The sequence below is a fragment of the Cynocephalus volans genome, chromosome 6, assembly GCF_027409185.1.
Source record: "Cynocephalus volans isolate mCynVol1 chromosome 6, mCynVol1.pri, whole genome shotgun sequence".
NCBI classification, from domain to species: Eukaryota; Metazoa; Chordata; class Mammalia; order Dermoptera; family Cynocephalidae; genus Cynocephalus; species Cynocephalus volans.
Window position 1 is genome coordinate 148161147 of NC_084465.1, and position 23088 is coordinate 148184234.

The 23088-nt window shown below is 40.0% G+C and overlaps 1 protein-coding gene across 11 annotated transcripts in view; it reads left to right on the top strand.

Moving 5' to 3' along the window:
* Positions 1-23088, top strand: part of SVIL (supervillin) — a 146499-nt gene that overhangs the window by 56796 nt on the left and 66615 nt on the right. For all 11 annotated transcript variants that reach the window (XM_063099650.1, XM_063099646.1, XM_063099645.1 and 8 more), the window contains 7 exons: positions 4711-4768; positions 4871-5022; positions 7815-8475; positions 18150-18230; positions 20449-21342; positions 21703-21873; positions 22586-22620. In XM_063099650.1, coding sequence (XP_062955720.1) covers positions 4711-4768; positions 4871-5022; positions 7815-8475; positions 18150-18230; positions 20449-21342; positions 21703-21873; positions 22586-22620 — 2052 coding nt within the window. The remainder of the gene's footprint in view (positions 1-4710; positions 4769-4870; positions 5023-7814; positions 8476-18149; positions 18231-20448; positions 21343-21702; positions 21874-22585; positions 22621-23088) is intronic.

Consider the following 23088-nt stretch of genomic DNA (forward strand, 5'->3'; position numbering starts at 1 on the left):
GTATTAGTGGCTGCCATCCAAATGTAAAAGTTGACATACATTACTGCTTGGGAAGGAAAATCAGTATTCAGGACATTCTGGATCTGGCCTGTGCTCTTGGGCTGTCAAGTGAAGAGGAGACAGAAGTGTTTTTGGCAGTACACTTTCTGCTTATATTTCTTTGGAAGATTCTACTGTACTCAACAATGCCTTTACCAGAAATCCTTTGTTTCTCAGAGCTTACCGAAGAAACTGTGTTTCCAAAGAAAAGCACCTAGCAGACCAAATTATCCTGAATATTGTGCTATATATTCTTATTAAAAATTATATTAAGTAGTTAAATAACTTTATGAAGTCTTATAGAGCCTGCTGTCAAATTCCCTTAAATTGCCTTACTTGAAAACTGAACAGTCAACTCCTATCAGAAATAGCTAAAGAAATATACTCATAGAATCCACATTGCCCGGGAAAGACCATTCTGAATCACGCAAACGAGGGTAATGAACAGAGGCAGCGTGCGTAAAAGGGATGATTTAGTATATGGAAAAGTCTTAGTGTATTTTCAAGCAAAGTAGAAAATTTTTAATTACAGTGGAAATTATACCATCTATGCTAGTTTGTATCTGGATTGTATGACTCGTATTATTAAACCTGAACCATTTATGAATTATAATTATGAAACAGCATACAATCAGTTGAATTATAGCTGTTGAATCTAATTTTATAAAAATTCTTATTCCTTATTTTAAGGAAATATACACTGAAGAATTTAGAGAGAAAGGGACATCATGCTGCAACTTACTCTTAAAAGGTTCAGAAAAAATATTATGTAAACATGTGCCCGTGTCTACAGGTACACGTGCACACATAAATATACTTATGGAAAGAGAAAAAAAGATGAAAATAAACCAAATTTAGTAAAATGTTAACATGTTATGAAGTATATCTTTTAAATTTTCTCCAAGTCTGAAATTATGTAAAAATGTTTAAAAACTTAAAAAGATTATAGTCAGAAGATAACTTTGGTAGAAATGAAACAACAGGGTTACAACATAGATTTCCACAGCAGGGGTGACTTCCACCCATAATTCTTTAGTATTAGTTTTATCCTAATAATTAATATTATAAAAACATGTTTTATATTAACAATATAAAATAAACAACGTAATTATTACATTGTTTATTTTATTAATTTTACTTTTAAATTATAGACTTTAGGAAGAGAAACCAAACTCAAAATGTCTCTCTGTTCCTTCTGTCTTTTTTTTTTTTTTTCCTGACCGGTAAGGGGATGCAACCCTCTGCACGGTGTGGTCTGCACCACGCTCAGCTGGTGAGTGCACCGGCCATCCCTATATAGGATCCAAACCCGCGGCATTGGCGCTCCCAGTGCCGCACTCTCCTGAGTGAGCCACAGGGCCGGCCCCTTCTGTCTTGTTTATCATTTCTTTCCTATAGTCTCATGTCTATAGAAATGAGACAAATTTGGGTAACTGAAAAATATATTTGTTAGAGAGAATAGACTGACAGGTAATTATTTGTTTGCTGGAGGGATTTTTTCATTTTCGTAAAAAAGCTACTATAGATTTTCACTAAGAATGAATAACTCAGCAATACATGTATAGTATGGATTAATTTGTGACTTTATTCCATTCCTCAGTGAAATGATTGGAGAGGACTGTGAGGTGTCATTTCAAGCACTCACCACATTGGTGGATAGATACTAACTTCCAGAAGCAACAGGCTTGAAATAGTTTTGAGTTGGATTCTAGGTTTGATTGGAAAGAGTTCAGGGATGGACTAGTGGTGTCGGTACTGAGTAACTCAGGGCATGGGGATCTAGGGGACAGGCTGCTTGTTTGAAGTCTTTGTACTGGGATCAGTGGTTCTCAATCCAGGACAGTCCTAGAGGGCTTTGGAAACAGGGGGACATTTTTGTGTCACGGCAGCGGGAGGTGATTTAGCATGCTCAACATCCTGCAGTGCAGGGCTCACAGCAAAGACATTTCCCACTCAAAAGGCATCTGCGTCCCCATAGTGACCCGGGATCTGTTCCCAAGCCTGCCTTCTGAGTCTGTGACACTGATGAGGTACATCTGCATGTCTGTTAAATGCTATCCTGAGACTTTTCTTCCTATTCCCAGAAGTGAATGGCTATCACATGGCAGTGTTTCCTGGTGGGCATCTGCCCTGTTGTGTCCAGGAAGGGACTAAGGTCCCATGGGCAGCAGGATGGTTTGGCTTGCCCCTCTCTTTGTTGTCACTGCTGCAGGCTCGGGGTTCAGCTTCAGTGATGAATGACGGTTCTGACCATCGCCTGCCCCCTTCTCGTATTATCTTAGTCCTTACAGAAGATTGAAACAGGATGGTAATGGCAGTAGGAAAATCTCGCTTCGTTGTGGGTGGTAGGTTTGCATAGTCTCCAATTAGTTGATCTTTCCTTCCAGAATATGGGAAACCCACTTGCTTCACTTTTTCACATACTGCCAGAATCTTTTCTTTTTTAATGTCTTTAGTTGCATAATTTCTATAGAAAAATGTAAAAATTAATTAAAGATTTAATGAACTGACAGTGATTTTTAACAGTCTCTGATTAGAACAAAAAAAGTGTGTATCTTAACTTTTTCTGGTAGAAGTTACCTGGTACTCTATGTGTTTCAATGTTTTTTATGCTTGTGCATTTGATATAACTTGGGAGATTGGGAGGAGGAAAGGTAAGTGTCATTATGCTACTCAAAACCCTGTTAATCTACCCTATTTCTCAGTTATGAGTTTGAGACATGAGTTTAAGACATACCTTTCAAAGCCTTTGGAGTTTGGTTTCAATGACTTCTTGAGTAGTCTTATGAAGAATATAGCCCCATTCTCCTCTTTGGGGTCTAAATCATTAACTTAAACTCTGGCTTATGTCATCCTTGAAAATATTTCCAAGATATGTACTACCAGCCATTAAAGTTTTATCACCATAATCTCACTAGAGCTAATTTGTTAATCGGGAAACTATTGTTAGCCAAGTTTCCTCTTGCATGGCAGCATGGCAAGCTGCACCATTATTATTATACCACGTCTTCTGAATAGGAGCATAATAAACATTGTTGGTGCAAGTACACCTACACCTCTAGCTACTCTGGCTCCTGGGGAAGCCAACTGAGAGGGACTTTTTTGAAGCCAGAGAGAGACTTTTTGTGAAGCCAGTTACCTTAACAAAAGCCAGTTCACCTAAAGTATTAAGGGGGCTAACATTTAAAAATGAAGAGAAATAAGGCTTATATCTCTGAACACAAAGGTCAATATATAAGTCATGTGTGTATGTGTGTGTGCGCATGTGTCTTTGTGTGTGTGTGTGGTTTTGACTCATTACTCATAATGACCACTTAAAAAAAATAGCAGAAATTGATGGAGTTGAAAATTAAATTCCATGTATTCATAACCCATCCTTTGAGTTTCTCCTATGACTCAGCCTTTCAAAACTTTCTCTGGCCCCAGGGCTAGCCCAGCCTCCCCTCTCCCTCTCCTACCCGTTCCTGGGCCCTCAATAGGAGCCACTCAGATGAGTCCTTATGAATTTGTGTGATTGAGGAGGAGGTGATGAGAGAGACCTTTATGCTCCACCAACTTTGGCAATTTCTCCAAAGTAACAGTTGTCTGGCATCTCAGTAATATCCTTGTAGTCAGTATCATGTGAGAACCTCCCAACCTCAGCAAAATGGTTGTTCTGGTTGTGAGAGCTGCCAGAAGTATTGGGGTAATTGGAGTAACTTTAGCCATCATCATCTAAATTATAGCAAGGAAACAAATATTAACATTTCTTTCCATTGAAAGCCTGTGAGGGGAGGCTTAGGACCTGTGATAATCTAAACTGTTCTTGATCGAGGTATGCCACATTAGGTACCCGTGGGAACACCATGAGGTGGTAAAAGATATTTGCAGATTAAATGGTAGCATGAAACAGGAGTGGCTGTGAGTTAATGATTGTAGCTTGCCGATGGCCATATGGGGGTTCATAGTGCTAGTCTCTGATTTTGTAAATGTTTTCCATAATAAAAGCTTAGAAGACTTTGTTAAACCTAACAAAAGTTAAAAACAGATATTGGAATTTCTGCTTAAAAACACCTTACTAGAGAGATCTTGCTAGTCAAGCCTGCCTTGACCCCCTTGGATGAAATAAGACTCAATCCCTTACCCCTGTATGAGTTTATCTTTTAGCACAAACTGTGACACGTGTGTGAGTGTGTGTCTCTGTGTGTCTCTGAGTGTATGTCTGTCTGTATGTGTGTCTGTATGTCTGTGTATATGTTTGTGTGTCTTTTTGTGAGTGTGCACGTGTCTATATGTCTGTGTCTGTTTGAATGTGTGTTATCTGTGTGTGTGTCGGTATCTGTGTGTGTGTCTGTTTGAATGTGTATTATCTGTGTGTGTATGTCTGTGTGTGCGTCTTTGTGTGTGAGGGTGTATGTCCCTATGTGTATCTGTGTGTGTCTTTGTGTGTTCATATCTGTATGAGCGTGTATCTATGTGTGTATGTGTTTGCACATGCTTACTTATTTGGTATCTGCCTCCCTTACTAGGAAACAATCTCCAAGAAAGCAGGAACTTTGTCAGTTTTGTATATCACTGTTGCATGCGAGCCAAGAACAGAAATTTGGGTTCAATAAACATATGTTGCATGAATGAATAAAATGAGTGCATGACTATTAAATATTGGACCTTTTTTGTTGTCTTTTGTTTTAGTTGCAGAATTAAGAAAACTCTTTGAACCAAAGAAAAAAGAATTTTTAGAAATGAAAAGGTGAGATATTTATGGTACATAATTAGGAAGTAGAAGAGATAATCATTTTCCCTTAGAATTGATTTCTGTGGCTCACAATGCCTTTTTTGGTGTATTGTACAGAAAAGAAAGAATTGCCAGGCGCTTAGAAGGAATTGAAAATGACAATCAGCCCATCCTCTTGCAGAGCTGCACAGGGTTAGTGACTCATCGGCTGCTGGAGGAAGACACACCCAGATACATGCGCGCCACCGACCCTGCCAGCCCCCACACTGGTGAGTGTGCACGCCTGGTGGTCCGTTCCCAAGCAGGCTGCTCAACACGTTATACATTGTCTTTCTTATCTAGTGGGATTGGAGAATGAGATATGCCACAAAAGTTAATTGTGTGGATATAATTTTTTATTAAATGTTCTTGTAAAAACAGCAGCAGCACAGATGTGAGCTCTGCCCTGCCCCACGGGTGTGATCCTCCAGTACCACAGCAGTAAGAAATGATTCCCTTGGGCAGGTTGCTGGGTAACTGATGACTGGTCATTATCCCCCTAGACTAGGACCCCTGAAAGGCAAGAACTGTGTCTATCTCTCTGCACCCTCAGGGCCCCCCACAGGAAATGTTTGGTAAAGGAATGAATGAGATAGTGCCTTATAGTTCTCATAGTAGTTTTAAAGTAAATGCCCATAGAGACAGCTGCTCTCAGCAAGGAGAGTTAAAAGCAAAGCTGGGCTGGTGTGACGAGGGTTCCTGCTCTAAGTATTTGTGCTACAAAGCATTCTATTTAAATTATTTTAATGTGTGCAATTATAAACATATTGCATATTTATTTTGTGTTAAACAGCATGTGAAACATGACTTAGCTATTTCTTGGTTACTCAGAGTCACTGTTATGGCATCAAATATTCAACCTGACCTGAGGAGAGGATAAGTCCAGGGCTGTTCCTTCCAATGCCAGTCCCTGGCTCTGCAGCTCTGAGCGGCTGCTTTTTATAGCCAGTGTTTCCTAGTTCCTTCCTCAGACAGGGTTGTTGATCTCACTCATGATGTCGCTTGTCTCTATGGTTTCTAAGTTTCTGTGGCCAAAAAACTAAGATTTTTTAAAATTACATACATGAAAAATTAAGAGTAGGCAGATCAGAGTGCATAATTTATAGCCAGAAATAAACCCTAGTGTATATAAAATGTTAATCAATGTAGTGTATAATAGTTTAAACATCACATATTAGTGAGAGAAGGAGGAATTATTTAATAAAATAGTATCAGGAAAATGAGCTAGCCATGGGGTGGAGGTGAGGACATATTCCTCTTACTTCATGCTGAACCCTAAAATAAGTTCCAGTTATTTACATGATTAATTTGAAGAAAATAACTGAAAACATGAAAACATAGGTAAATATTTAATTCAAGTGGAATGGAAAGGACTTTCAAAGCACTGAAACAGCTGAAGAAATCACGAAATGATCGGGTCAGTTGATTTAACTATCCAATTAACATCTGTACTTCAAAGAGAATCTTCACAGACTTCATAACAAAATTAAACTACAAGCAAGTTTGAAAATATTCATGAAGATGACAAAGGGCTAATATCCCTATAAAAATTTATACCAACCAATAAAAACAACACTATGAATCAATAGAATATAGAGCAATAAACTTGAGCAGGCATTCCAGAGAAGCAAAAGAGAATGCAGAGGGCTAATAAAGGAAAAAATACATATATTCACCTTTTCTAGTAATCAAAGGCAATTTTTTACAAAATGAACACAGTGAGGGAGCATATATTGCAGATACAAGTGTATAGCAATGCCCATTTTATAGAAATTAACTTGACAGTCTGCTAATTGTCTTAAAATGATGTACCCTTTGCTACAACCGTTCTACTTTTATGAGTCTGTCTATTGTGATAATAATCAGGAAACCAGACACTAAAGATATAGAAACAAATGTCCAGCAAAATGGCAAGGGTTAAGTTCATTGTGGAATGCCTGTTAGATAGAATATTATGAAGGCTTAAAAAAATGATGTTTCATCTAAGATAGTCTAAAACTCCCATGAGTATTTCTCCACTGCCTCTGTTCCAGTCTCTTGCCACCTTTCTTGAGTGAGGGAAAAAAAATGTTTCAAAATAAGATTTCCAAATATTAGGGATATATTTTATATAGAGCATTAATAACATCAAATATTTTATATGTAAGAAGGAAACCAACTATAAAAAAGATTGGAAGGAATACACAGTCGCACAGCATAACAATGTTTCAGTCAGCCACAGACCACATATAGGATGGTGGTCCTGTAAGATTGCACTGGAGCTGGAAGTCTGTAGAAGGCTGTAGCATACAGGTTCGTGTAAGCACACTCTATGATGTTTGCACAACAGTGAAATCGCCTAAGGACGCATTTCTCAGAACATATCCCCATTGTTAGGATAAAAGTAACTACATAAAAATGTCAAATTATTAGTGTATAATATGATTATTGGTGATTTAGGTTTTTACCTTCATGTGTTTTTCATGTTAGACCTTTTCTACATTAGGTATGCATGCTACAATTGTAAAAAGCCACTTCTGTAAAACAAAACCTGGTGGATATTGGTATGGGTCACATTGTTATGGTTACTATCACATCCTGAGATGCCACAATCTGTCACTTGTCAAATTACCACAGTTCAGGTATCTGCTATCTTTTCCAGAAGAGTTTAAGCTCGTTCTCTGGCCTGACACGTGAAATATTAAACTCAAAAACAAACAAAAAAAAGTAAACAAGGGGAAGTAAGCACTGGGCGAGGACTGAAGAGCTCTCAGGAGTGAAGGGGCTGAAGGGGCTGGGCTGAGTTTAAGCCGAGCCTTAGGTGGTTTGCAGGGTCTGCAGAACTCTCACAGCCTTTATAGATTTTGCCACAGATCTCAGACTTCCACAGCAGCCCAGGCACATCATGTTAGGTAAATACACCTGTATGAGAAATTGCTCCTTCACAGAATGGGTGATCAAGGGAATACTGTACAGAGTGTCCCCGTATGTAAATATGTGTTATTTGAAATCTCTATGTATTATCGATGTGTTCTTCCTGTAGGCCGGTCAAATGAAGAGGAAGAAACTTCTGATTCTTCTGTAGAAAAGCAGACTCGATCTAAATACTGCACAGAAACCTCAGGTGTCCCTGCTGGTGACTTATCCCATGGCTCAGGTGCCATGGACACCCACAGCCTGGAGTCCAAAGCTGAAAGAATCGCAAGGTACAAAGCAGAAAGGAGACGGCAACTGGCAGAAAAATACGGGCTCACTCTGGATCCTGAAACCGATTCTGAGTATTTATCTCGATACACCAAGTCCAGGAAGGATCCCGATGCTGTTGAGAAACGGGGAGGCAAAAGTGACAGAGAGGAAGAGTCGAGCCAAGATTCGTACTCCAGGACAGAGACGATGGGGCTTAGGACCTGTACGGATGAATCCAAGGACCATGCCCTCCATGGGAGTGAAGGCATATCTGACAAGGAGATGCTGCTAAACGTGGAAAACCAAAGACGCGGTCAAGAGCTGAGTGCCACCCGGCAGGCCCATGACCTGCCCCCGACGGCTGAGAGCTCCTCGACCTTCTCCTTCTCTGGACGAGACTCCTCCTTTACTGATGTGCCAAGGTCCCCAAAGCAAAGGCACAGCTCCTCCCTGCAGCAGCCAGCCTCCCCGAGCCACTCCATTGGTGACACGCCACTGCCCTCTGAGACTCGATCCAGGTAAGCACACGGCCCTGCGCTAACCCCCCGATGGCAGGAAAGCGCAGGTACCTTCTCTCTACCTCGCTGTGTTGTGTGACAGAGTCTGAGTATTCTCAGCATTCTGTGGAGATCGAGGCTTCCTGGAGAAATGATAGGACATATGATTTGATTTTTAAATTTCAACAATATCAAAACAGATTCTACCAAGGCAGGAAGCCTTATGTTCTTTTTATTTGCATATTTCTTATGTTCTTTTTCTAAAATAAACCAAACAGGTGTCATGGGGACACTTTGATGGAAGCCTCACTTCAGGACCCTTCTTTTTACTGTTTCTCACCTGCCTTTCATAATTTATCTTTTTGTTGATTTTTCTGTCATCGTACCCAAGATTCAGGATTTGGGGCAATTGCTTTTGTCATTGTTGTTTAGAGCTGCAAAGCAGGAGGAGTGTCACTAACCAGTGGCAGGGTCTCAGTTTAGGGTACAGAGTATGACTGTGATATACACTGAGTATAACTATAATGTTTGCTACATAAGCGTGTCAACACACTAAGATACAGTTGTGTATGAGAACACCTCATTGAAAAGATCCACCATTAAGAGAAATCGCTATGTAAAAGGATTGACTAAAGACAAGAACAGCTCTCATTTGGAAAAACTGGAAAAGATATAAGATCAGAAAGTCAAATGCCAGAAGAGAATATGTGCTCATTTCTAAAGTTAAATTGAAAAAGCGTGATAACCACGTTTACAGTGCAATTTGCATAACCCTTTTACATAAAGTTTTGAGTGATTGTCTGGGAGACTCCTAAGTGTTCAGACAGGTCAAATAAGCAATAGCTTCACAGGTGAACTGAGAAGGGATGAGAACCTAAGGGGAAACACACTTATTCTGAAAGACAAAAGCGTATATGTTGGGAAACACCCCTGTTTGTTTCACATGGGGACAGAGTGGTAAACGCCTGGTTATCTTGAAGTGGCAGTGGTGGATCTGAGGCAGAACATTTTAGTTATTGAAGTTTATTAAGGCCTGTCACTACTTACTGATCATCTAGACTAAAATATTTAGAGATACCAGCCTGTAAGAGAATTAAATGCTATAGATCCCAAGGATGTAGTTTGAGGGCTTTTGTTCAGCCTTCGGACTGAACTAATTGAAATTTAGGGACTGTGACCTGTTGTCTCATGTTTTGAAATGAGGGTCTTTTGTTTGGGAAATTTGCATTTCATCGTAGAAACTATCTTCTTGGTTTAATTACTCTCTTTCAAAGGAAATTCTTCACGTGCTTGTGAATAGGACAAAGAAACCTAACAGATTCCAATTTTAAAAGAATATTAGAGATTTATAATTACAGTACATTGGTTTAAAAACATGAAGTAGAACCTAATTTCTCATTGATGTATAATGACAACTTTTTAAGTTGTTATCACGGTATCTAGGTTAGTCACTTAGATCACATATACGCAGGTACTTCAAAAAGTTCATGGAAAAATAGAATTGAAAGACAATACAAATCTTTCTATGGATTTCTCGAAGTACCCTCATAGATTCTCAGTTAAGATTCTGAATCAGTGGTACTAGTAATTAAAACGTTGTTGAGTATTCCAAGCTCTCATGGTTCTAGTCGGCAGTTGTCTGTTTCCATGAACCTATAGAGATGCCTGCAGGAGGGCATAATAGTTGACTTTCCACTGGCAGGCAGGTGCTCTAACATGCTGCAAGAGTGAGGGCAGGGTGGCATGGAAAACAGACCTCAGGAGCCACTGCTTAAAGAAGACACCTCTAGGTACTCCACACAGTTTGTCCTATTACTAGAATGGAATCGTTTCCACCTTCTAGTCCCTGTACCCCCCAACATCTGTGCTGCCCACCTCATTCTACCAGCTCTCGGCTGTTTATACATAGATGGCTAACCCATTCCTTTTTTTTTTATTTTTTTTATCGTATCCTTTTCTCCCTGGCAAGTGGCAATTCCTGCTCATTGAATTGAATATAAGAATGTCTCCCAAAATACTAGCTGCAATGCATACTAGCTAAAAATTCATATGTGTGCCAGATTTTAAATGCAGAATTTGTCTGTTATCATGTGCCCTTGTACATTTTACACCTGTGCATATATACAAAATAATCATTAGCAGTTTTTCCAAATAAGCAACTTTTAGCAAATTAACTATTAATTTTAATGAGATGCAAAAGTTAATAACCATTCTTTTTAAACTGAATAATGATGTTTTATAATTAGAAGCTGTTATATAATTAGAGCTGGACACCCTCATGGTGAAACTAATTTTACTGTGCTGTATTTAACTTCTCTCTGGTAGCAAGAAGCACTTTTTAGTCTGTTAATGTTTAGGAGTTTAAGTATATCATTAGGAGTTAAAGTATATCATTATATAGCTAGGAATACAAACCAAGAGCAACTCCTGGCCTTCATGAAAACTTAGGATGAGTTGTTATTTCCTGGTAATATAATTCTCTGCTGGCCAGTTGCTACATCAAAAGATGTTCTGTTACACCTGAAGCCACCACTTCCTTGTACTGATCCGTAGTAAACACAATCCTCTCCCAGTGGAGGTAACCTCTGCCCTATGGGGAGTTGACTCATCCCAAGACCTCACAAAACAAATTCTCTGTTTGTTTATGAGGATAAGGCTTTTTAAGTACCTGTATAAATCCACACAAACTGTTTCTCTAATGCCCCTGATCTTTTTCCCTAAAATCACTAACCTTCAAAGGACAAAAACAGCAAACTCTTCTCCACTATGATGAAAAATAGCACTGGCATAAATAAAGAACATTAGACTCTTAGAATCAGAAGTAACCCTGAAGATTACTTAATTTAAAAATCCACTTTATATGTGGGGGAAAAAAACCACTAAAAATTTAAAAAGTAACTTGATTGAGATCATATACAAGCTAAGTTGATAAAACTTAGACCATCATCCATCCATCCATTCAAATTCTCTGAATCCACTGGAATTCTTTCTGTTACACTCTGCTCTTTATTGATGTCAATTCTGATTTTCATCATAGTGGAAAGAGTTTGCTGTTTTTGCCCTTGAAGGTTAGAGGTTTTAGGAAGTAAGATTGGGGCATTATAGAAACAGTTTATGTGGATTTGCACAAGATTCTTAAGAAGCCTTGTCCTCATAAACAAAATGAAAACTTAAGAGTCTAGGATGCTTCAAGCTCATTAGGCTTCCTTCCATCTACTTACACCTAATCATTGTTGATCTGTGGGTTAATTTAAGCTCTGAGGTAGTTTAGCTAACCATTCAAGAAAACTATATTATGCTTTCTGTGTGTCAGACACTGTGCTCCCAGATGGGCCTATTTTTTTTTTTTTTAAATATAGAATATAACCACACCACAATGGGGTAAGTATGGTTGTCGAGGCCAATGTTGGGTGCCGCAGCTTAGCAAGGGTGGGGTATTCATTCTTCCCCTTTGGACAAGCGCTAGTTGAACCAAGTCCTTAAGGATGTGGTGGGTCTGCCGGACGTGGAGGGGAGCCTGCTCTAGGCAGAAAGGCACAGATGTCCTGTGTAGACCTGGGAGGAGGAGGATGGGATAAAGCTGGAGGGCCAGGTGGGAACCAGTTACAGAGCATCTCGGATGACATGAGAAGGCATGTGGCCTTTGCCTGTGGACAATGGGAAGTGTCTGCAGAATTTCAAAGCAAGGATGATTGATTATGTATTTTGGAAATATCTCTCTGGTCTGAGGGATAATCGATTTCAATCTGGGAGGCCAATTCAGTGGTGGTTGCAGTTACCTAGGCCTGATAATGAGTCTCTGGTTCCAGGTTGGGCTTTGTCATTACCCTGGTCCTATTGGGCATTTCATTAGATCATTTGGGAGATATTGATGATTGGGCGATCAGATTTCTGGAGGAGTGATTGTAAAAAAATTTGATGACAGAAAGAAAAAGAGAGGGGAGTGAGGCATGGAGGGGGAAGAGAGATCAGTGGATGGGGAGAGACGGAGAAGAGAGAACAGGAGCACACAGCAAGAGAGCACATACCTGGAACAGTGGTTGGAAACTTAACAAGATGAAATTTAATAAAGTCCTGAATTTAGAGGGAAAAAAATCAGTGCACAAGTTCAAGATTGGGGAAACCTGATTTCAGAGCAGTTCATGGAAAAAACAGACCTAGGGGTTTTAGTTGACAGCAAGTTCTTTACATGTCTGCCAAAGTGATTAGTGGAATCTTGGGGTACACTGATGAAAGTGAACTGTCAGTAGCACAAGTAGGCATTGGTCCACCTGTGCTCTGCAGTGGTCAGATTACATCTGGTTGTGTCGTTCCAATGGGGCCATTGGCAAATGAGAACACGTCCAGAGGAGAGTCCACCTTGCCCTCTGCTCTGCTTTCTTGACCTTTCCGGGTTTTTATAAACTTCTCTCCATCTCAGTAGAAGCTAGAATCATTTTTGAAGTCTCTTACACATTCTCTGATGTTTGGACTCTCAAACCAGTCTGTTCTTTTCATTATCAGATTGTCGTTTTTCCAGAGAAGTTAGCGAGCTGAAGCTGGGCTTGGCACAGGGAGCCTTAATGTGATCAGTCTGGCTTCTGGTTAAGGATGATTCTGCCAGAAGGGAAAAGATGAGAAACAGATCAGGAACCAAATGAGATATCCCACAAGTGCAGCTTCACCTGCACCTCATGTCTTAGGAAGAAGGATATTCAAATGCCGAACACCCTAGAATAAGCCTGTCTTACCCAGAAGAGGATTTTAGCAATTTTATCAGGATTCCCCCAGACACAGTACCGTGAATTTGGTGTTATGCTAACCCGTAAAATTGGTAAGGATGATTTCAGTGCTAGCACTTCTTTAGTAGAGTCTTTAAGGGAAGTGTAGGTAACTCATCTTAGTCATTTTTATATCTCCTTCCCGGCTAGTGCCCACATCTAGCACGTGCCAAGTGACTCAACAATCATTTTTGAATGTTCTATGTTTTCTTAAAGTGCCACCAAACTATAGCAGTGCTATTTGAAATAGCCAACCTGCAAACTGTTTACTCGTCCACTACCTATAAGAGAGTTAAACCTGAATGTAAATCATGGATTGTTCCCTTCATCTAGAAAGTCATGCTGTGAAGAAAAGAGCAGCTGAACTAAACAGCCGTCTTAGTGATGTTAATTTCCCTTCTGGTGCAAGCCTTTTATCTAATCGTGGACCAGTGACACCAGTCAGCAGAACACACTGTGAATAGCACTTGTTTATACTATGAGGCACTTTCTACTTTGTCTGAGGTTGCAATTCTTGTATAAGGTCTTGAGTCAGTGTTCTGATAAATATTATTAAACTGTAAGTAAGGAATCATGATAAGTGAGCAAAAAATTATTGGCTGCTTTGGGGGCCTTGTAAATTCCGTCCCCCGCCCCGAAAGGCCAATTCTAGGCTCGTTCATAGCTACAGCTGCCAAGTCCCTGGATTACCTTATTCTAGGAGTGGTGGTGTGAATCCAAGCAGGAGACATGGGAATCCAAATGCAATTGGGAACCAGAAACTTGATCCGCGTAGGACGGCCTCATGTAGCACCTTCCTCAGATTCCAGCACTTTCCTGATACTTCTCTCTGTCTGCACAGACCTTCTGCCATCCCTCCTTTCTCACCTGAGCTTACTGTGTTCAGGCATTCAGCACTGAGATGAGCACAGACAGAGACTGGAAGAAATTGGTTATTTCACTTGTTCATGCTGCTTTTGCCCCAGGAAAACTCGGCATTTCTCCCTTTTCATTACTCAAGAAGTTCTCACTCTGTAATCCAATGATGACATATTTTTAAATTGAGGTATAATTTACATCGAATGCACAGATTTTAAGGATGCAGGTTGATGAGTTTTGGTAAATGTTTAACCATTATCCCAGTCAAGATATAAAACGTTTTCATCACCTCTTGTGCCTCTGTCCACCAACATTGATCCTTGACTCTGCAAGGATCGACCTTAGCTGTCTGCCAGTATCATATGTTCAACTCTTCCTGTTGTATAAAGCATACCTTTTCTCACTGTTAATTTTTTAAACCAAACCTTAATTAGTCATCAAAAATAGGTAAGTATAACATTAAAGGACACTTCATTAAGTAACAGCATCCATGCAAGATTTTTTTAAAATGAAGAGAAAAATAATTTCCACTGTTCAGATGTGATCTCTATTTTGTTCTTATTTTTAAAAACTCACTTGCTATTATACTGCTTCTCCAAAGCAATGCTGTCTGGTCACCCCTCAGCATTGAAATCAGGCTGTACTCCAAGGTGGGAGATTCAGTCCAAAACCTTCCACTGCCTGACTCTTTTGATTTTATATTGTACATTGGAGCAACAAAGGAAGAAGGTAATTGGGTTTTGGCAGGGTTTGTAGGTCATTGGATGACTCTGCTGGAGGTGGAACAGGCACTAGAGGGAGAAAGCAAAGTCTGGTCAGGGTTTTGGGTGTGACCAGGAAGTCCTTGGTGTTTTCCTTGCCTAGCCTTGGAGCACATGAACACTGGCATGTCAACCACACTATACCCATTCAAGCCAAGGAGGCTGTCTTTTTCCAGAACGCAGAAGCTTTGGGTTCTGGAGGAGTAGAAAATGTAGGCGTGTAGGTCACATAGCGCTGGGTCCAAGCCCCATTCTTTTCTTACCAGCTGGGTGATCTTGCACAGTTAGTATACCTCTTTCTGCACCTCATTTTCTCCATCTATAAAACAAGGGTAAGAATACCTTATAGAGTTGTCGTGGAGAATATTCTTCGACCGTTCATCAATTCCACAAATATTTGAGACCTGCTGTTTGCCACATGATACAATAGTGGACAAAGTCTCTTCTCTCAAGAAGCTCATGTGTCCTAGTGAAGAGAGAGAGATGTCCCAGCGGGGAGGGTGACAGGAGTGGGGTTGGTGAGATGTGTGGATGAGGGAGGGCCTGGAGCCATCGCGAGGGCTTTGAGTTTTACTATGAATGATATGTGGAGCCTTATGAGGGTTTCAAAAAGAGGAATGACCAGTTTGCCTTCCAGTTTCAAAGCATTACTCTGGCTGCTACGCTGAAAATAGGCTTCAGGTGCACCAGGTCAGGAACAGGTAGGATGACCAGGAGGCTGTCTCAGTATTGTAGGGGAGAGACATGGTGGCTCAAGCTAGAAGGAGAGCGCCAGAGGCACTGAAAAGAGGTTAGGTTCTGAAGGCAGCCCGGAGAATTTGCCAGTGCCTTAGATGTGGGGTATGAACGAAACAGGAGTCAAAGGTGAGTCTCCATTTTTTTGGCCAGAGCAACTCCAAGCAGGGATTTGCCATTTACGAAAATAGGGGTGTAATAGGGACAGTGCCAGTCGGGTTTGGAGGGTGACAAAGAATTCATTTTTGGGACGTGTTACATGTAACATGTCTATTCGATGCCTAAGTGGAAATGTCAAGGGAGCCGGGGGGCACTCTCTGGTGGAGCTGGTGAGGAGGAACCAACACAGAGTGCCGAGGAAGGGGTAGGAGGCAGGTGAAGGGGGCAGTTGCTGGCATCACACGCCGCTGGCACCACTGAGGAAGTGACTGCACTCTGCAAGGCAGGAGATGTGCAGTGGCCAGGACAGCCTGTGCACGTAAGTGCTTGATTAAATTTAGCTCTTCCCTCTTCCCCTCTCTTTTCTGTTGATGGCAGAAATCTTCACCCAAATGCATGCCTCAGCCAACCTCATCACCTCACTGAAAGCCTTACTGGGAGAAAGACTGTTCTAAATGGCTCCTGCTTTAAATTTACTAAACTCAAGCCTTTCTGGTGAAGCTGGACCCATTCTTAAAATCACATGATTCCTGAATCGAGTCTATGTATCATCTCTTTAAAACATGAAAGTAGTAAATCATAAACATTCAGAAATGTGTTGTCTGTGAAGAAGGGAGAAGAGGAGGAGACTGGCATTTTGAAGGGTTCGCCATGTTCTGGGCATGATGCCTTCATATACTTTTGTTTAGTTACATACATTTGTATTTATTATATATGAAATGTCAAACTTTGACTATTCGCTACCCGGGTAGTAGTTGTAAGTTTTTTGGCTCATTCCATATCTCAGTTGTCATGAAGAACTGGAGCCCAGCAAGTCCCCCCGTGTCTGAGTAGGATTTTCGTTTGATAAATGCTGACCCAACATTCTTAAAAAGCCCCTGATAATTTTTAACAGTGATGCTGGCCAAATTTTATTCTTGTCAGTGAAGGTCATATTCAAGAAGTTGTATAGTACTTCATAGTTTACAAAGCACTCTATTATACGAAAAGCATTTGAGCCTTAAACAACTCTGTGAGGTAGGAATATTAGTTGTATTAAGTGATACCATTTTCAAAAGCAGGGGGGTTAGCTGCTCCTTTTTTCCCCACATACTGTGCTAAGTTCTATTGCCTCCTTTTTTAGCTGCAGATAGTATGCTCAACTATTGCTATGTTCAAATAAATGTTGAGAAATTGGACTCTTTATAGTTGGAAATAAAATGGCTTTGCGTAAATCTTAATTTTGCATTTCCTACAGGCAGAATTGCTGGAATGCTGGGGATTGAGAGGTGGGGTGATAGTTTTGGGTGTAGAAAGACGGAATGATTTTGTTGGAGAAACAGATTAAGTCCAAGCCCAGAATATGACAGATTTCCATGGTTACAGCAAGATGTACAGTAGTGGTGCAGGTTCTTGCCTGTCAGCTTGAATCAAAACTCAAACTAAAATGATTTTAGAAAATTAATTTAATTATAATTCTCATTCTACTCTTTTGGAAATTGGTTTAAGCCAAAACGTGTTTCCAGCCTGGTACTGAAGAACTCTTGCAGATAGGTTCAAAAGGTTTTCAGCTGGTACTAGCGTTTAGAATTTCTGTTTTTTCTCTCCACGCTGTAAGAGGATACAGGTCAGTAGATTGAATATTCTTCCTGTGACTTGCTTTACATTGTTACCACAAGGTTTTCCTTATCTGTGATTTTTCTCTAAAATATCTTCAGCCTGGCATAAATACTTTGTCATATTCTACTTTGTGTTATATTCAATTGTGTGTTGAGAAATGAATGCGTAAATCATATATTATCTTGCCTACAATGGTATAAAGTTTTTAATAGCTGGTATGATGCCTGATTCATCTTTGTCACTTAATAGAAACTCAATAAACATCTGTTGAGCAGACCTGAATTAATACTTGTAACTGTTGTGTTAGGGCATTATTCAGTGATAAATATAAAAGGAAAATATATATTAGCAACTAAAGATCTCATTGAATTTATTTTTACTTCTTTTTATTCATTTCCTTTATTCGATGGATATTGCTTTGCATGGAGACTATTTTTATACTTGGCTGTTTACCAGTATACCACAACAAAACTTATGGAAGTTAAGTTGCCTTAGATTTTTAGTCCAGCTTCTTGTAAGAGAATTGTCTGGTTTTTGTGGTCACGGTGTGACTATAACAGACTCCATTCTAATCATTTAAAATTACTTGAAAAATACTTAGGTATATTTATTGCCATCTTTTGATTTCAGTAGTGAGCCAATGTCTTGGAATTTCCATGAAGTGAATATAAACCCTATGGCAAATATGCGTATACTTTTTCAAAAGCCAGGATTATTCTTGACAACAATCATCCTGTAGATTTTAGATTGTAATAAAGCCGTGTATATTTTAATTGACATTTTGATAGGAATGATCTGAAGTTTTGTTTTTTGTACATGGTAGTACAGGGAAACTCAAACATGAGTGGTTTCTCCAGAAAGATTCCGAAGGGGACACACCTTCGCTTATCAACTGGCCTTCCAGGTATATCTCAAGTGGAAACTTTGTGGCTTATGTGTAGTGAATCCTTTTCACTTGTCTTGCTCTTCTGCACATTAGCTATTGCTAACCCTTCTCTTGCCCTCTTATTAATGGCAGGTGCATTTGAAAGTCATGTGTCCAAAAAGGGTCCGCAGGAAGTGACTTTTTAATCATTTGCTTTTCTCCTCCAATTGCCCTAATCTGTGCTAATAATATTTCTCCTTCTTCCTCTTTTTTCCCTCCTTCTGATAATAATCCTTTTACTACACCTGCTGGTTTCCCCCTTTCTCACCAATGTGTGTAGAATCGGCCAGTTGGGGGCAGTAGCAAGCACCTAACCGCGCTCTTGATTGCTCACCTCTTGGGGAGACTAACCGGCAGTGTCCCGTCTTGCCAGTAGCCCCCTACGTGCGACACTTCCAGCTTCCTTGTTTTCATGTCCCCTCCACTCTAAACCAGTAGTTAATTTTCAACAGTTAAATTTAGGGTATGTGGTTTTGAAAGGAGACAAAAACCCCTGTCATTTCATTTTTAAGATTGGGGGCAGGGAGAGGCAGAAGAAGTAAGAATGAATAAGTCATTGGAAAGACAAAGCACCCACATATTGAGTTTCTAACAGTCACTTTGTTTTCAGCTGAGGACAACATTTAGATTGTCTCTGATTAGACACACACATTCCACAAGAGAACTTGGACTACATTTCAGTCTTCTTTTGATTAACAAAAGTTATAAATATAAAACCTCCAACACTGGCTAGTCTCTGGAATGATAACAACTCGGAATGCTTTTTTCCCCTGAATTGTTCATAGGAACTACATTTTATCTGTAGCTGATTTTTCTTTAATAAGGTATATGTAATGTTGATATTCATAATGATAATCAAATAAAGCATCTTATATTTAAAAACATAACAGAAGCTTATATCAAATTTAGCAGTGTATACTTGTCATTACAGAAACTATTCTTTTACATAAAGTATATGTCATAAATAATTAATTTTGCTGACTAATTTTAAGCACGTAAAGTTTCTACATTTCCCCACAAAATCACTTTTTGCGCTCCAAAAGCATTCTTTACTTTTTAAAGATTACCCCAATCAGTAATCCATTCTCAAACAGTTCGAACAGTTTCTCTTTTCTCAATATATGGTATTCCAAAAAGTAAAAATAAGAGCTAGATAAGACTATTAAACGTTTACTCTTTGCTAAGCACTAAGCCATGGGCTTCGCAAACATCACATTACATTATGTCACTATTATTTCCATTTAAAAGATAAAACAACTGAGAATTAAGGATGGCAGGTAAGTTGCCCAAGACCACACAGCTAGAGCTGGCTGAGCCAGGGTTTGAACAGAGGTCCCTTAGGACCCCATAGCCAGAGCTCTTGGCTACTTTGCTTCTGCAGTAATGGAAAAAGGTCTGTAGCATTTGAAATGGATTTCAGTTTTGCTCTCAGATATTTAAATAATTCTACAAACATCTAGAGTAATCTCTTTTTAAATTAGGTTTTAGCCAAGTGCATAATAGAAATGGGAGGGGTAGTTCCCTTCATTAATTCTTTCAACAAATATCTTTTCTCTAACATTGTTTGGTGCTACTTGTTAGTCCATACTGGTCACGTGTCTTATGAATGAATGAATATAGCCTGCATTGCATGAAAAAGCTTGTGAATGTTTAGTTGGGTGCTTCAAAAGAGGTGATTTATTGTTGTATCTTGAGCTCAATATAAAGCATAAATAATCACAAATGCTCTTACATTTCCAGGAGACAGTGAAATCACAACATTTGGTCAATAGGTGTATGTATGCTTGGAAACTCCTCCTCAGTCTCTGTACTGGGCCTGTACACCAGAAAGCTTACTGATCCAAGGCACCAGTATCAGTGTGCCCTAATGCGTACTGGTGGTATATGTTAATGAGTTTTTCTGTGGCTTCTGGGTATTTATTTGGTCCCAGGATAGCATCTGACCACTCTCAACTTTACAGGGAGTAGGGTTAGTTTTGTATCACACTGGCATACATATGCAAATTTGGAAACTTAACTCAAAATCATTCGTCTGGCAAGTAGTGGGTTTCTGACATTGAACACCAAAATGCTTTTTCACAAGTTGTTCTCTCTTTGGGTGGATTTCCATTCACTGGTAATCTGTGATCCATGCATGCTTTCTTCCCGTTAAGCAGTTACTGCACTTTGCAACTTAAATCCTTTTTCTTTCTTAAAGAGTTAAAGTTAGAGAAAAATTGGTGAAAGAGGAGAGTGCTCGCAGCAGCCCTGAACTCGCCTCCGAGTCCTTAACTCAGAGGAGACATCAGCCAGTGTCCGTCCATTACCTGTCCTTTCAGTCAGAAAACTCGGCCTTTGATAGGGTCACGGGGAAAGCAGCCAGCTCCGCACGACAGCCGATCCGTGGCTATGTCCAGCCAGCAGATCCCGGTCACACTGCCAAGCTGGTGGCCACAGAAACCCCAGAAAATGTGTCTGAGTACAGCTGGGTGGGAGAAGCCACCCAGAATGTCATACAGCCTCCCACCTTGAAGGTTCAAGAAGGTGAGAGAAGGGACACCCCAGTTCTGCATATTTGTGAATCAGAAGCAGGAGATGTGCTCTTCACTGACGCTCTCGAGAAAAGCGAGAAAACAGTTTTGACTTTGGAGGATGATGGGTTCTCCAGAAGCCACGAAGACCCCTCTGGAAGTGAGGACTTGGGTAAGCCTGCTGTGACCACAATCACCTTAGAATATCAGAAGGAACCAGAAAGTACGTCACACCCACCTCAAGCTCAGCACCAGCCCACTGAGAGAATGGGCAGGAGCAAAACGGTTTTGTATGTTCAGAGGGAGCCCATTTCCCAAGATGCCCAATTGACCAGTCACAAAAAAGAAGCATCTACGAAGAAGCACAAGGTTCTCACCCGCTCCTTGTCTGATTACACGGGTCCCCCTCAGCTTCAGGCCTTGAAGTATAAGGAGCCAATTTCCAAGCGAGAGCTGGAGCTGCAGAGTTCCAAGGCTGAAGGGCCCTCTGCAGAAATTGGCATGCTGGACACAAAGGTCTCTGTCGCCCAGCTCCGAAATGCATTTCTGGAGTCTGCCAGGGCCAGCACGAAACCTGAACTGTAGGTGATGTTTCCAACGTCCTCCCGATGTGTCACTTGCACGTCCTTGGCAGAATTATTCACTTCTCAACTTGTGTTGTGTCCTGCATTGAATCATATTAGCTTAGCTCACAAGTGTGTGCAGGGCAGACTATACAGGAAATGGCTCAAACACTACCATTCTGCTTCCGCCTACTAATGGGGAGCTGGAGGATTGGGTCACTGGAATGTTCCACCTCCTTCCGTGCATGGTAGAGGCATGCAAAGGGACTGAGCGGTGTCTGTGCCTTGACTCACTGAGATGCGTAAACCTCTGCTTTATTCTCTTTCTCTGTCTCCCCGTTTCCCTTCTGTATACTCTCTGCCCTATGATTCTAAAAGCCAATCACGGGTTCAGAGGTCAACCGAAGGAGTTGGCTTGCCTACCGGTGTGGAACGGGAGAGAGGGTCCCGGAAACCAAGACGATATTTTACTCCTGGTGAAAGTAGAAAAACTTCTGAGAGATTTAGAACTCAACCTATAACCTCAGCAGAACGAAAGGAATCGGATAGGTAGGCATGTGCGTATGTAGTTCCATAGTCTAGGAACGTAAAAGAAATAATACAGGATTTTTACCACACTGATGGTCCTGATGCTGTTTGTGTAGGGTGTTGGCAATTCCATAATTCTTCCATGTAATCTATAATGGATATCTATTTGGCTTATTTAAATGCATTTTTAAAGAATGTTGACCTTTACAGTGTTATCACAATACACAATTTTAAACTGCATTCAAATGGCAAGAAGTAAGAAAAATTTTTCTTCATTTAATGTTTTAAATTTTTTATGCTCTTATTAAATTAGAATCCAAATTGCGTATTAATTAGATTTTACAGTGAAAATAACTCAGGAATTTTATATTCATTTTATAAATGTTTGCCTACTTGTTATTTTGAGATTTATATTAAATTGTCATATGCTATTATCGCATAGAAATGATAAGTCTTGTCTAAAAGTTTATCATCAGTCAAGTAATAAATTGTACTTGATCGTGGATTTGCCCCACGAGGTGTGCACTTGGCTGGGCTTGTGTACACACGTGCTTCACAGTGTCAGTTGACAACTGTACATGTGTATTCATCCACAACAAGAATTGCCACCAGGATCATATTCTTTAGGAGAGTTTAATTGCATTTTCACTTTTACTTTTAATATGATGTTTTATTTGGGTCTTCTACTCCCACCAGCTAACTTTTTATTATTATTTGCTAATGTCTTTCCTAGGTGTACTTCAAATTCAGAAATACCATCTGTTGAGGGCAAGTATCTGCTTTCCTTTTTCTTCTTTATTATCTCATCTAGATTAGATTTAAATCATAAGATTTTTGGCTTTTTGAGAGAATAAGTTTATGAAGCATATCAGTTTCTTCTCTGCAGGTTTTCTTTCTGTGAATATAATAAAATCTAGTTGAAATTTTCTCATGAGCTTTTCTTATTTTTGAGAGAGTTAGAGAATCACAGAGTGAACACTATAAAAACAACTGACTCAAACCAAAGAAGCAGGTTTTTCTTGTGCTGCTGCTATTTAAAAAGAAGAGAAATTTCCTCCATAAAAATCTATTCTTAAATCTCAAATAGTCAAATATTATAGTAGTGATCACTGTCTGGACAGAGTTTGGTTTGGTTTGGTTTGAATGACACTAGGAAATAGTACCTTTTCACTGAGCACAAAGAATGGGCTCCCTCCAAGAGGAAAATACTGCCAGTTGTTATTTTAGTACACCTTT